At 37.2% G+C, this 14,990-nt stretch overlaps 1 protein-coding gene across 2 annotated transcripts in view; it reads left to right on the top strand.

The window, feature by feature from the left end:
* LOC117407267 (TBC1 domain family member 23-like) overlaps positions 1-13,530 on the top strand; it is a 33,274-nt gene extending 19,744 nt beyond the window's left edge. The window contains exons 7-19 of one of the 2 annotated variants that reach the window (XM_034012065.3): positions 2,052-2,098; positions 2,350-2,453; positions 2,616-2,738; positions 3,278-3,370; positions 4,228-4,398; positions 5,467-5,509; positions 5,783-5,892; positions 7,441-7,583; positions 8,208-8,252; positions 10,002-10,090; positions 10,428-10,563; positions 11,959-12,153; positions 12,281-13,530. In XM_034012065.3, the coding sequence (XP_033867956.3) occupies positions 2,052-2,098; positions 2,350-2,453; positions 2,616-2,738; positions 3,278-3,370; positions 4,228-4,398; positions 5,467-5,509; positions 5,783-5,892; positions 7,441-7,583; positions 8,208-8,252; positions 10,002-10,090; positions 10,428-10,563; positions 11,959-12,153; positions 12,281-12,362 (1,381 nt within the window). In that variant the 3' untranslated portion in view covers positions 12,363-13,530. The remainder of the gene's footprint in view (positions 1-2,051; positions 2,099-2,349; positions 2,454-2,615; positions 2,739-3,277; positions 3,371-4,227; positions 4,399-5,466; positions 5,510-5,782; positions 5,893-7,440; positions 7,584-8,207; positions 8,253-10,001; positions 10,091-10,427; positions 10,564-11,958; positions 12,154-12,280) is intronic. The other variant, XM_059028836.1, reaches the window with a different exon arrangement.
* The last annotated feature ends 1,460 nt before the right edge of the window (positions 13,531-14,990 follow it).

Genomic DNA, 14,990 nt, shown 5'->3' with positions numbered 1-14,990 from the left:
CGTATGTAAGTCGAGTAAAACATTCCTGCTCTGAGGGCATTTCTTTTCCGGACTTATTTCCATGGACACCGTGAATCGCGATGGACCAATTAGTTTCGAGCTTACAAGTGAACTGTACAATCATATACCTGAGTCAGTAAACGTACAGCAGTTATGAAATTTTTTTATATATATATATATATATAATTTATGTAAAATCGTCTTTTTTACTCTGTGTACGAAATACAGTGAGTATTTGTTATAGCATTGTAAAATGTCTTATGTATTGACTTAAAAGATCGATCTGAAACCTAGCATATAACATTAATTCAGGAAACGATATTCGCATTGCACAATTATTTAATATGACTTTTAATTATTTTATTTTTATGTGCTTTTGTTTTGCTGATTTGTCTTTATTAAACAAAAAATATCACTTTATGAGCTACAAGATGTACCGGTCAGATCTTTTGCTGCATAATCAGTTACTGTAAAACTGTGGTCTAGTAATATTATTGACTGTTTACACACAACATATATATATATACAGATATAAAGTACACACACTAAAAAACACACAAACAAACACGCATGTACAAATACGCATAAACACATACTGTGATGATCTATCTGTGTTTAAATAGACACGGTACTAAAGATGATTAAAGACAAAGGTTTTTTATTTTCAAATATCAATTCCCTTTTTAAGAAGTTCAAGTGAAATGGAAATTTATGTTCAAACTTTTCTGTTGATGTCACACTTTCTGTGTCTTCCTAAAACAGCCATATTTTCTTTCTATATTAGGTAAGAGCAACAGTAGGGGAGGGAGGGTGTTTTTGCTCTAAATGTAATGCTATGAAATACATTTTTACCCGGGAAAGGGAATTGTTGCTTGGGTATAGACACGCTGGTGTGGCACTGTCTGCTGTGTGTCAAAAGAAAGCAAAGAGAAGCACTGGTATGTCCAGTCCTTTAGGGTGCTAAAGGAGTGGTGCAAACATATACACAGTATAAAAAATGTAGGCATTAATGAATGGGTTAACTCTCTGCGTTTTTGCTTTCACTTTGAAACTTTTTACTCCAACACACTCACCAGCTGTACAGTTAGCTCATCGATCTGAGTGCCCCTCGTGGCGACACGTTCTGGCAAAGTGTATACAATCTACGTTAATAACTTTTTTACCCTTTTTCCAGGGCCCTACATAAACATTAATGTGATTTTCTACAGTAAGTAGTCGTACTTTAATGTAATACAAATTAAAGCTACTAAGCCGTGTATTGCAGTGTTTTCTAGCAGACTGCAATCACCAGCTAAAAAGAGAAGCTTCTCCAGATTTCCTATAGTAGCTCATGCTAATCTCCTAAGGAAATGGTATGTCGGTTTGTGCTAATCTGTATTAACAAAATGAATAAAAAATATCCAAAACCATTTGTGTATATAAATGTAATTTGAAGACAAAAGTGATTTTCCGTTTCAACATTACTCTCTTCCATTTGATAAGTAATTTCCATTGAGCAGGAGAGTGAAGGGAAATGTAGTTCTGAGAGGTCCATGCAGGTACATGTGAAGCCATCGTGAGGCAGGGAATGCATTTTAAAAGTTTAAAAAAGCGGTCAAGTTGTAGCAACACATGGGAACATGTAAAACAATAAAATAAAAAGGTCATTATGTACCCTTTTAAGGCACATATTTAGGCCCAGGATATGCCGTTTTAGACCTCTGCAAAACCCTGAAATTCGTTTTCGGTGGGGGGTGTTGCCCCTTGCACCCCTGCTGGGGGAGGAGCCCCATACCCCCCTGCCTTCTACTTAGGACCTAGCCTCTTACTTTTAAATGAAAATGAAAAGGCTGCTTACTAGTTTTGCAAAATCAAGTTTTTATTACACTTGTGCTTCAAAATTTGCACTGTCCTGAAAATTACATTTTGTGCTGTTTTAAAGGATGATTCCAATATTGCAACATGTTTGTGTTTTTTTCAAACTATTCTTTTTGCTAACCTGGTCTTTGTGTGTGTGTGTGTGTGTGTGTGTGTGTGTGTGTGTGTGTGTGTGTGTGTTTTTTTCCCTTCAGAGATAATATTCTGTCACAAGAAGGAGATCGTAAAGAGGAACTCATACGTAAGTCTGATCATTTATCTAACTCACAAAAAACATGTTTCAGACATGTAATAACATTGGGAGTATGTTTTAGTGATCTAAATAACATATTTCCACTCCCCAGTTTTTAATATGAAAGAGAATAGATATGCAACAATGAGAGTGTTCAGAGATTAAGCAAAAAAGCATTCTGGCTGCACTGTGAGAGCTAGTTAGCTCTGCTGTATTGATCAATGGGAAGGATGCTGATGTGCGTATTTCCTGTGTTTCAGAGATGCTGGAAACCTCGCCAGCTCATCTGGAGGTTGAAGATATGGAGGATCTCTTCTCCCTGGCTCAGTATTACTACAGCAAGACGCCGCTGTCTTTGAGAAAGGTACAACCTCCACAGTTAAACCAGTGCTATATTAAGCCGAAATTTGTATTATTTGGCCACTATGCAAGAATGTTATTTAAAGTAAATAGCATTTTTTTCTTTTCTTTTCTTGAACTACCTTAATGTTAATTTTTCCATCCCTTATAACCTTGATCTCTGTAGGATAATCAGAACCTGTTTGGCAGCAGTCTGGTGGCACTGAAAGATGAGGAGATGGACCTGAGCCAAGCTCTCTGCCTGCCTGTCTCGGTACCAGAGATCCTGCAGGCAAACCAGCTACAGTCGGTGAGTCCAGACAGTCTGTCACTTCTTCACAGTTAAGAGTCCAACAGTCACTGGAGAGATGTGTCATTCAAGTTCAACTCACTTTTTTTTAGCAGAGTATAGGTAGGGCTTCTGATTTTCGTTTTTAACCGATAAAACCGAATGTAAAAAACATTAATAAAAAACGAAAAACAGAAGCCCTAAGTATAGGTGACTGTATGACACAAGCTGATATCCACTTCGCGAAAGTTTTACTGGCCCCTCTGACCTTAAGTGGTGAAAGTCGGCTTGAATCTTGCACAATAACATATACTCCTATATTTTGTAGTACATGGTTAAATAAGAATAATTAAATGGTATCTAGGGGTATAAGGAGAAACCTGTACATAAGTCACACTTCCATTTTATACATACAGTGTTCAGTATGTAGGTCTTGGTGATCTGCTTTTTCATGCTGCTGATAGCTCTAATTGATAGTGATGTATGATACCAACAGACTTGTTATTAGACCTGTGCATAATCGTGGCTTGTATTGAACAGTCTCTTGTTTTCTTCTGCAGGATGGTGTGCGGTTCTTTGTGGTGGATTGCCGGCCTGCTGAGCAGTACAACGCAGGACACCTTTCCACGGCTTTCCACCTGGACTCAGACCTGGTAAATATAGCTGCGTGGGGGTTGATACTATATACAGAGAGCACCAGTAGACTGGTCCTGCTTTCTCTGCAACATGAAACACTGTCTTGGCCAGCTAAGATGGCTTTGTAATCCTCATTGAATGGAATATCTTCAGCATTTACTCCACTTGTTTAACTGACATTTCTTTGAATGGGTGTTATTGTTTTTAAATTGTGCTAGACCTTGAATGACTTGGCAATCTGCAGACACATACCAGAATACAGGAGCCTAGTTTTGTGAAATTGACTTGTGAAGGTGATTTTCTAATTTAAAAAAAAAATAGGATTTAATTCAAGACTGGAGCTTTCAAAAATAAGATCATGCCTCTTATCTTAATGTGAACCTTATTATTGTTGGAATTAGTTATTAAAGGACAAATACAGTGCTGACATGATTCATAAAAGCTTCTTCACAAACCACAAAAACAGGATGTTTTGAAAGCATTGCCAATAATGGCTTAAAAACATGAACACATTTGCATACCACTAAATACAAAGATGATGATTAGGGCAGTGTACTGTATACAGGTTACTACAATTTGACATAAAAATTAAAACTTAAACTATCTTGTTGTTCATCATGTTTTATTTCTCTGTTATTCTGGCTCTGCATTTCTGCAGCTGGTGTCATCCATAGCTACAAGGCTCAATCCGCATTTGAATAACAATCTATGTCAAGTAGACAAATGTTTCAGGCTAGTGCCATTCAGTACACTGAAACATTTGTCCACTTGACTTAGTTTCTTATGGAATGCTGCAGTGTTGAAAATGCAGTCTCCTGTACCGATCATGGCTGTGACTGGGAATGAAGTGGTGGTGTTTGTGTTTGTGTTGTAGATGCTGCAGAACCCTGCTGAATTTGCCCTGTCGGTGAAGTCTCTGCTGGAGGCCCAGAAGCAGTCCCTGGAGTCTGGCTCCATTGCCAGTGGGGAGCACCTGTGCTTCATGGGCAGCGGGCGGGAGGAGGAGGACATGTACATGAACATGGTGCTGGCTCATTTCCTGCAGGTAGGGCAGGCAGAGAGGCAGGGGGAGCTAGTGTAACATACACTATTTTGTGTTGCCCTGGCTTTAAACAAGTCTTATTTATATAGTGATTAGGACAGTCACGTGTGGTGTGCAAGGTTTCAATTTCACACCCAGTCTGAGAAAACTACTGACAGTGACCACCAATTCTGTTTGTACAACGACTATAGAAATGTCCTCTAAACATGCTCGTGCTCATTCAGATAAAAAAAACAAAAAAACAGGAACATCTGCTGTATACTGCACACTATTTTGTGTAAATGGACTGTCTCGCTTGAATGATATTTAATTTGTTATGAAGATGACATCCATGTTGTGTGTAGTATAGAAAAGCTGCATAAAATTGATGCAATTGAGTCAAGATAGACAAGACGAGTGCTTTGACAGGGGGCTGACAGTAGGCACTTGGTAGGCAGGTTCTCTGAATGCAGTTACTGAAGATCCACTGTATATGCTGTCCTGGAGAACCGAATTGGAAGTGGTAGGTCCCACAAAATTCTAACCTTGGATACATGCTGCCCATGGTAGCCCTATACCCTATTGACAGTGTCAGACTGGTAAATACAGCTGCTGCTCATAGAAAGGGGACTTGCTTTACAGAGCCCAGGAGGGGTCTCATCTTGCTTACACTGCAAGACAATGACTTGGCCAGTTAAGGCAGTTGAAGCTGACTTTGTAATCCCATTTGTAAAGAATATTTTCCATATACTCCAGTTTTTAATTAACTGAAACTTCTTTTAACAGTAAGACAATTCCATGTCAAATTTTTCAAAATGTGAAATCAATAACTTGAAAGTGCTTAGACCTTGAATTACTTGGTAATCTGCACACAGCCAAACTGAGACAGTGCACTAAAGTGAAGCTTTCCGTCTGCCCTTCAAGCTCTGTAACTCGCAGAGTAAGTCCTTTTTTGTGAAGTGGCTTATCTACAGCATCTTTTTATTGTGGGTTAATAAGCTAGGAAGGACATCAGACTAACCTTGTATGTTTATAAGTTTAATCTTACAAGCTAGAAATTAGTCGTTTTCATATTTTCAATTTTCATTGCAGAAAAACAAGGAGTATGTCAGTATTGCAAAGGGGGGGTTTATGGGTAAGTTATTTTTTCCATGCTTGTTAGTTTGGAGACTTGATGGTTAACACTGACTAAGTGACCCTTTATTGATATTTATTAATCTAAATATATAAAAGATGTGATGGCTGCATGAAGAGGAGCAGTATGTTTGTGTCTGTTAACTCATCATTAAGGTTACTTTAGCTTGTTGGCTGCTGGTCAGTAGGATCCTCCCCTGGCTCCTTGTACATTATAGAGTATACATTCTGTACGGTTTGCCCAAACAGAGTGCCAATCTGTTTTGTTTTGCAGCACTTCAGCAACACTTGGCAGACATTAATGTTGAGGGTCCTGACAATGTTTATGTCCACTGGATTGTGAGCACTTCAGGATCGAGAGGCAGCATCAGCTCATCTGCTGACGTGAGTATGCATGTCAGGGGAATCTAACAACTAAACTGCAGGGCTGAACTACAGTACCAAAGCAATACAACCTTTCTCTTCTTCTTTTTTTAAGCACCCAAACAAAAACTCTAGAAAAAAGACAACTATCCTTAAAACGGGATATCTTTGGCATATCATATTTAGAGCCTTATTTTTTCCTGATTCAACAGAACTAATTGAATTTAAAATGTATGGATTATAAATAGGCTTGCTACTTTGAATGTAATCAGTAAAGCTCGTTAAACGTCGAATTCCCGGAAAATATGAGTTTGACTGAAATCAATTTATATAGGATAAACGTTGGTAAAACCACTCGCTTTTTTCATACCAAAAAATAGTAATTTTAAGAAATCATCTCGTCTGTGTAATTTTTATATTTTGTCTGTCCCGTCTCCGTTCCGCTCTGAATGGCTAGGGATCGCTGTCAGTCAAATCAGTGGTTCCTTAATAGGCTAGTGTAGTTTCACCGTCAGTTATTTCATCCTGTCCTGACACATCTCGTTGGCTGAAGTTGTATTTTTCTATTGTGTGTTGGTGGTTTTGGTTCTTACAGAGGATCCTTATAAAAATGCTTGTGTTCCTTTAACAGCTTCTTTGTGCTGTTAATGAAGTAGATCAGTGGTGCGCAAACTTTTTAAATGCTGCCCCTTTTTCTTAGCATGTGTTTTGTTGTGCCCCCCCCCCCCCCCCCCCAACTTTATATTTTACCAGGTGTTTTTTTTTCCGTATTTAGGAAAAAATATGTGATTTACATTAAATCCAGGAAGAAACAGCTACTTAAAACTTTAGTGTTTTTTTTTTTTGTTTACTACACTTGTCGCCTCATACATGGAAGCCGCCATTTCAGCTCTATTCACTGCAGTTTCACTGACACTCGCCACTTCAAACATAATTTTTACGGTTGTACAAGTCCTAGAGTAATTGTCAACGGCTCATTTGAAAGGTAAGAACTTGGACTAATTAGCTGTCATTTATGTATTTATTTAAAATCTTCTATCATTATCCTTTTTTTATTTTATTTAGATTTATTTTTTTTATACAGAACTGCCCCTTTTAGTCATAGTCGTACCCCCCTTACTGACTCTCTTTGCCCCCCCACTTTGCACACCACTGAACTAGATTATGCCCTTCAGACTGTATACTACTACTTCTTTTTTTAATTCTCTGCTTGCTCACTAGGAAGGAGTAAAAGTATTAGATTTTCCATTTCAAAAAGCTATGAAGTTGATTGAATTTGTTCCTTAGCTACATAATATCATTAATGTACAGCCTTCTAATTGACTGGTACTGAATATAAACAATACAAAGAGGCAGAGTGTTAAATTACAAATCCTATTTTAAATGCCAGTCAGCACCTATCCTATTTAAATATCTCTCTCCATTTGTTTTATGTCAGTTTTCTTTATGAACCTCGATCGAAAATTCTTGGAATTGCTACCTGTCATTTTGAATGCCCAATCCCTATGCCCCTAAATTAGGATCCCTGCCTGTCTCTGCTGCATCTTCTGACTCTTCTTCTCAATGTAGGGCGAGTCTCTGAACGGCTCGGGCGATGGGAAGGGAGTGAAGTCCCTGGTCAACAAAATGACGTTTGCCCTGAAGTCCAGGTCGGTGAACGTGAAGGAGAAAGTGATCAGCTTCATTGAGAACACGTCTGGCCCGGTCGAAAGGTAATACTGCCTCTCTTGGGCCGAACTTTATGCTTTTACATTTCACAGCTCTTCATTGCAGATTACGTAGCTGACATTATTTTCCAGCTTGGGTAATGTTGTGATTTATTGATACAAGACAAGAGCATTAAATGGCAAATTTATTCTGTCAGACATTTTGGTAATTATTTAGGCAAGAAGGGCATATTTGTTTTTATAAGTTACTAACTCTCCCACTTCAAAAAAAAAAAAAAAATGCTCATAAGAAAAACTGAATAAATGTAGTCTAGTTTAAACCTGGGAATCATGCTTTTTTTATTTACTTTTGTATATGAGTGTAAAAGTAATTAATTTCACCTGGCTATTATTTTTCATTGGAGATACATTTCTTTAGCTACATTCTGTGATCTTTTGCAATTTTTTAAAATATCTTGCACCCCAGACTGATTTCATTTTTCACAAACAAAAGTGAATTTGCAAATATATAGCAAAAAAAGAAAAAAAAACCTGCCCAAATCCAAAACCAAATGGCCATTGTAAAGTCCCTTCTGTATTAAGAAATATGTCAGTCTGGCACTCTGAAAGTGAGATATTTATTTTGAATTTATTATTAATCATCTTTTGTAACGTTTTAATTCACAATAGAATATCTTTCAATCTACCTTGGCCAGAAAATGTGGTTCCGGATAGGTAAGAAAACACAGAGAACCTCCACATCTTAAAGCATCTGTCATCACAAGCATGAGCCCCTGGCATTACTGCCTGTGACAAACACAGCAGTGACAATCGCAAGCCTGGAAGACCAAGCAGCCCAAATACTTAAGAGGTTTTCACTTGGGACTTAACAACGTTTATTATACAAAGCGCAGTCCTGGTAAATCCAGATATTAAATACAATTGGGTCTCCATGTCTTGAATGTCACTGCTGTTTCCTTCAGGCTCTTCACTCACTAACAAAAGCTTGGCATTGGCTCCTGTGCATTTAAATATTTACTGACTTCTCTAAGTAAGCAGCTGCATCTTGGGGATAGTGCTCTTGTCTGTTAGCAGTTGTTGTAGCAAGATTCTTCACTGCTGTACTGCTATCACCGTCTCTAGCTAGGAAGGTATGTTTTACCAGTGTCATTTGTCTGTGTGGAGAACCATTTTATGCTTAGAGTGATTGTAGCTACCAGAGTAGTCCAATAAACTGTACCTGTTTTTTGCACTTCCGTTTGCTACTGCTACTTCAAATGTGAAGTTTTTAAAGAAACACTGGTGTTAAAGTAAATGCAGGTTTTCATTTCAAAACATTATCTCTGGTACTGCACTAAGTAAAAAGAAAGTTCCATTTTCTAGGCCTTATTCACAGGGAATCTGTTACACGCTTGCATTTCCTAGATCATTTGCCGTGTCTTCTAGGGCAAAGCATGTTATTGTACATGGATAGTGCAATACCAGATATCATGTTTGAAAACAATACCTGTTTACTGTAATGTGTTTCTTTAAAAACTGCACGCTTGAGACCAACATTATATAACAAACAGCAGTGCTCAACAGGTACGTTTAGGGAATTATTTTGTTAGCTGCAATCACTTCATTTAAACAAACAGCCCTATGGCATTTTTTTCAGCTATGAACATTTTATAGTGTAAATTAGGGGGCTCATACATGCATTCTGATTAATTATGGCATTGTTTTGTGTTGCCACAATAGAATAGCATTTGGGGGGGGGGGGGGGGGGGGTCTGTGCACTGACCACTTTATTACCTGTTTATGTGTTGCTTTTATTTTGTTAATTTTTGCACAGCAATGTATCACTTCTGAGGGGTGACAACTTTTCTCTGTATCTAGATAGTGTTTGTGGTCTGCTTGTTTAGAGTTGTTTCAACTTGCTGACAACTCAACTGACTGTTTTCAGTTTCATTCCTCTCACCAAGACCAGGCATGTCTGTTTGTTTATAGTTGCATTCCTGTTTAGTACAGATGTTCGAAAGGGAAGCCTCTGTTACTGAACAGAGGGAGCATCGATATCTGGATCAAGGGGTGTCTTGTGTTTCCAAGGGCACCATGAGACCTCTGACCTGCTCCTGTACCTTCTTTTTTGTGGTCCCTGGAAACATCACATTGTATCACATTTCAATAGCCAAAGACAAAGTACAGGAGCTTTCATACACATGTTTCTGAAGGTGGGAATAAAATACACATTTGAATTAACTTTGACCTCATTACAATTAAGAGAATCAAATAGCTTTGGACACAGGTTACTTATATATTCCTCATTTTGATGACTTTTTAATCTCATGAAAACAGAAGCAGATGTTAGTAATATGCAGTGCCTTGATATAGACTGTGTTACTGCTGATTGTGGAAGTGGTGATGAGGAGGCCCTTGTATCAGACTACCTTTAATTTCACAAGTCAGTGTCGTGAACTGAATATTTTTGCTTTCAATTTCCAGGCATGTGAGTAGCAGTGACAGAGTAGGAAAGCCATACCGAGGAGTAAAACCAGTGTTCAGCATCGGGGATGAAGAGGAATATGACACAGGTGAGAATTACATTACACCCCAGTGGTCCAAACTGTTCAGCTCACTGGCAGTCTTGTAAGAAGGGGGCTTGTGGGTTTTGATATTACTCAAAAAAGCTCTTGGCCCAATTTACTAGCATTGGCTCCAGCACAATTTTTAAGAAAAGGAAACTATTAAGTGTAAATACAAGTAGTTTTTAACTTTTAAATAAACTGCATACATGCAAATGTTTTGTGAATTCATCTCCAGGAAATCTTTGAAATAGATCTGTAGGTTAGCGATGCACAATGGACTTTATGTACAGTGCTTGTGGTGATGTGCAGTACAACAAAAATAAAAGTAATTGTTGTGCTACAGATGAGATCGACAGCTCCTCCATGTCTGATGATGATCGGAAGGAGATTGTAAACATCCAGACCTGGATAAACAAACCTGATATCAAACACCATTTTCCCTGCAATGAGGTGAAGGAGACTGGCCACATGTTCCCCAGGTAGGACTTCTTCATAAACAGATTGAGAAACTGCATTTCTTTCCAGGACCCGTTGCCTATACTGCACCAAAGAGGGTGTGAAATGTACTAGCTTGACATTGACTGCTTTATTGGCAGGACCCTCCTGTGTTAAAACCAGGTTAAACCTCCTCGGTCTTGGAATGAAACAAAAGCCATCTTAGGATGTAAAAGTATGAACCCTGGACAGCTTTGACACTGTACACCAAGTCCCTTAACTTAAATTAATTATCCACTAGTGTGTGTGTGTGTGTGTGTGTGTGTGTGTGTGTGTGTGTGTGTGAGAAAAATCGATATATACCGTAAAACTTCAATTAAACTCTTCCAGCTTTTATTTACAGTATTTGCTGGCAGACCCGGTGCATATTGGAGACCTGCATTTATATTGGATCGCTAGCTTCACATGCTGCATGCAGTCATTGAGAAGCCGCTAACACACAATCTTGTAGCAACATCTTAACTCAATTTAAACATTCCAGCAACTTTGTGTGTCAGTGGGAACTAAGTAACAGTTTTGTTTTATAACACAATGACATTATATTGTACACCCTCAAGTATAAAGAGAAAGTATTAAGGTATTTTTATATGCACTGGGATACAGTGTGCAAAATGTTGGAAAATTAACAAGTAGAAGTTTGAATTTGTATTCAAAAATGGAATTAGATCTACCATTGTTTAATAATAATAATAATAATAATAATAATAATAACAGTTAAATCCACTAAGACAACCCTGTAGGTATCAGAACACAGGTGTGTAGGCTACGCTTAATAATAATAATAATAATAATAATAATAATAATAATAATAATAATAATACACACTTCTAAAATGTTTACAAAAATTTACAATAAAAGCAATACATTATTTTTGATAATGATACTTATTGTTTAATCTCAAACTTGTACATTGTTAATACAACAAAACACGTTGAAATACACCACGAGGTTTGTATCAGACCTACTTTTAGCACGCTTAAAATTATCAAAACTTTTAATAATGTAATAACCGCATTAAACAATGCATTACATGTAGGCCTACCTTAAATTAAGTTTTCTATTATTTTTATGTATTAGTTCTGAGAGTCACATTCATCTCTGTCACTTATTAGCAGTTCATTACGCTCAAGCTCCTCCTCATCTACCTTCGCTTCAATGGCAATGACAGAGACCCAGCGTTTATTTACAATATTTGCCAGCAGACCCGCGCGTATTGGAGACAGGCGATTATTTGAGACCTGGCAATTATTTGAAGTTTTACGGTATTGTTTTATGTTCTTACACCCAGCTTGATATAAAGAACAAGTCAGTGCTCCTTTCCTGTTTGATACAATAAAACTCACGAACAACATTTAATTTCTTTATTTGTTCCTCTCCAGCCATCTCCTGGTGACAGGGACTCACATGTACTGCCTGCGTGAGATCGCCTCTCGCAAGGGGTTCGCCTACATCCAATCTAGACAAGCCCTAAACTCTGTGGTGAAGATCACCTCCAAGAAGAAACACCCAGAACTCATCACTTTCAAATTCGGAAACAGCAACTCCTCTGGAGTGGAGGTACTGGCTGTTGAAAGGTAATCAATTTTTGTTTGCAAATCGGGGCATTCATAATCATATATTGTGTTCTTCTTTATGCTTGGCAAATCTACTGAAATGTTTTTGGATCACTGTTTGTTAACTTTCTCTCTCCTTCCTAACTAGGTACTTGATACCAAATGCAGGCGATGCCACCAAAGCCATTAAACAACAGATCATGAAAGTCCTGGATGCCTTGGAGAGCTGATAGGAGGGGACTTGGTGAATCTGAAACCATGTGGTGTTAAAAGAACCGCAAAGGCTCCAGATTATTGGAGGATGTTGACATTGAGCTCCTCCCCTTCGTCTCGAATGGACAAATACTAAGATTCAATGTTAACAACTCTCCCTCTCCCCTTGTCTGCCAGTGGAGTGTGCTTCAACAGCTGGCTTCCCAAGAGCAGTTACTGTGGTAGACCATTGAGAAATTAAGTTATATTGATTTACAGATTCTTATTTCTACTGTTTCATATGAACAGTATGTTTTTTTTCAGATAGTAAAAAAGATGCAGTATATTATACAGGTTTTTTTTTTTTTTTTTTTTTTTTGTATGTGCCTCCAGTCTTAATGGCGACGGATACGGCTGACTTGTGAATATTAAGATGCAGGGAGTTTTGAGAAGTCTGGTAGTTGTTTAGTGACGTGCTCATACTAGTCAGGTTAGTGTGATCCCCAGGACTGGCAGAGATTCTGTGCTTGTGAGTTCATTACTTTGTTTCATTGCTAAACAATTGTTAAAAATGGCAGTATTGTTCTCATCCGGCCTTAATCCAGTATGATGTGGATATACGTTAATATAAATATACTGTATATATTGTAGAAGTTTCCTATTAACTAACAAAAGTAGCAACTTTCAAATGTTTTGCTTGGAAAAAATCTGGTTAGCTAACATACATCTGTCTGCAGCTTAGCTACCAGATTCACAGGAGGAAAGGAGAACGTTAACTACTTTGACTTGGGCTTTGTCCCATTCCTTAGTTTTGTTATTTCCCAAGCTGAACTTTCTCATTCCCAATAAACCATTGCACTTCCCAAAACGGGCTTCGCCTTTAGGTTGGTGGTTATCTGCCTTCCAAAGAATGACGTATTAAGTTTGCGGACCAAAACAGAGGCTCTTGTTAACTTTCATTACTATGCAAAATAAACAAGTTATTTGGTACGGTATGTGTGGGTGCTACAGAAGAACGCAAACCCAAGACTCCTGTGTTCTCTTCACTCTTGACAGATGTCTTCAAATTGACCTTGTTAATATGCTCCAACTTTTCTAACCTTCTGTGAAATGTATTTATAGGAACAATATTGTTGTTTTGTGGTAACTGCACCTTAATTTTTGGAAACCCTCTTCTGTATTTTAATAAACTATAATGAACCAAAATGTCAGTTTTTTTTTTGTTTGTTTTTTTAACAAAATGGTGCATCATAAGCATAGTTTTAATTTACAGCACATTTCATTAAAAAACAAAAAATAATACAGATTTTGCATGACTTATCTATTCATTTACTGGTATCCCCAACTGTGATGTCACAGTGCAAGAGATCATTAACACTATAGTATAAGTTAACAGGGTGTGTCTTACTGTAATAATATCATGCAGTTTGGGCAAGAGGACAGCAAAGCAGTTCTGATTTTTGTTGTACATACATGACACATCAACTTATTATAAATCACAAAAACTAAAATTGTACTGAGGAACTACTATTAAACATACAAAAAGACTTTTACATGCACAGGGTGACGTATATAGCGAACATGTGAAATTGACAAACCCTTAACGGTGATTGATTTCTCATACATGGTTTATTTCTATGCTGATTGTATTTAAATACATCTTATCTAAAATATAAAGCAAACACATTTTTTTTTATAAATTTGTGAATTAGTTGCTCAATGGTACAGGTAATTATGGGACATTCAGATAATAATAATAATAATAATAATAATAATAATAATAGTTGTGATATTGGTTTAAAACAAGTTTAATTCAGTAACAAATTAACAATTATTTCCCTCCCTAGAGCCTGCTTTGCACTTGGTTTTTCTAAAGACAGGTTACTTCATGGTTTTGTGAATATGTATTCTTTAGATTAGTCCATCTGATTGGGATTGTGCATGCTCACAAGTGTAGGGTGCACACTCTATGCACTTTGCACACTGACATTTATTTATTTTTTATTAGAAGTTAACTTCCAAGAAGTAAGAGACTTTATATTCTCACATAGCTAAAAGATACCCTCTGAAGATTTGTAGCAAATTACAATTTAAGTTTTTAAAAGTAAACTGTTACACTGAATTTACCATATATATAATGACATCAATACTTACTATTTACTTGGATTGTATTATTATAAAGGTGCCCTTGAAGCCAGGTTTAAATGTATTGTTGTCTGAAAGGGCAAATTGTTATTTTAAGTTGTATTTAACAATCTGCAAGCCACTTTTTTATGCATGGGGCACAAATACATGTGTGACCTGTTGACAAATGCAAAATTAACAATTGCAGAGTAGGACAGGCAGAAACAATTCGTATACACCAAAAAAAAAAAAAAAAAGGAACGAGTCACCTCACCCCCAAAAATAACAACTCAACAGTATAGTCTAATATTTAATTACGTTTTATTTAAATGCAGAAAATTACAAGTGAAAGAAAAAACAGACATAACCCTGTAAATAACTAACTCGTGTGCAGCTTAGCAAACAAGTTCTGAAACAAAATGTTGGCTCCATGTAGCTCCTCAATTAAATGCAGATCGAGCAATATCCCCTAAAGGTAGCTGGGGCAGAAATGACAGTCGCTACATTGGGGTTAGTCGCTACATATTTTAAGGTATTAAACA

Source organism: Acipenser ruthenus, chromosome 8 (assembly GCF_902713425.1).
Source record: "Acipenser ruthenus chromosome 8, fAciRut3.2 maternal haplotype, whole genome shotgun sequence".
In the NCBI taxonomy this organism is placed as follows: domain Eukaryota; kingdom Metazoa; phylum Chordata; class Actinopteri; order Acipenseriformes; family Acipenseridae; genus Acipenser; species Acipenser ruthenus.
Note: the sequence above shows the minus strand (reverse complement) of the source record. Positions and strands in the feature narration are given on the sequence as shown.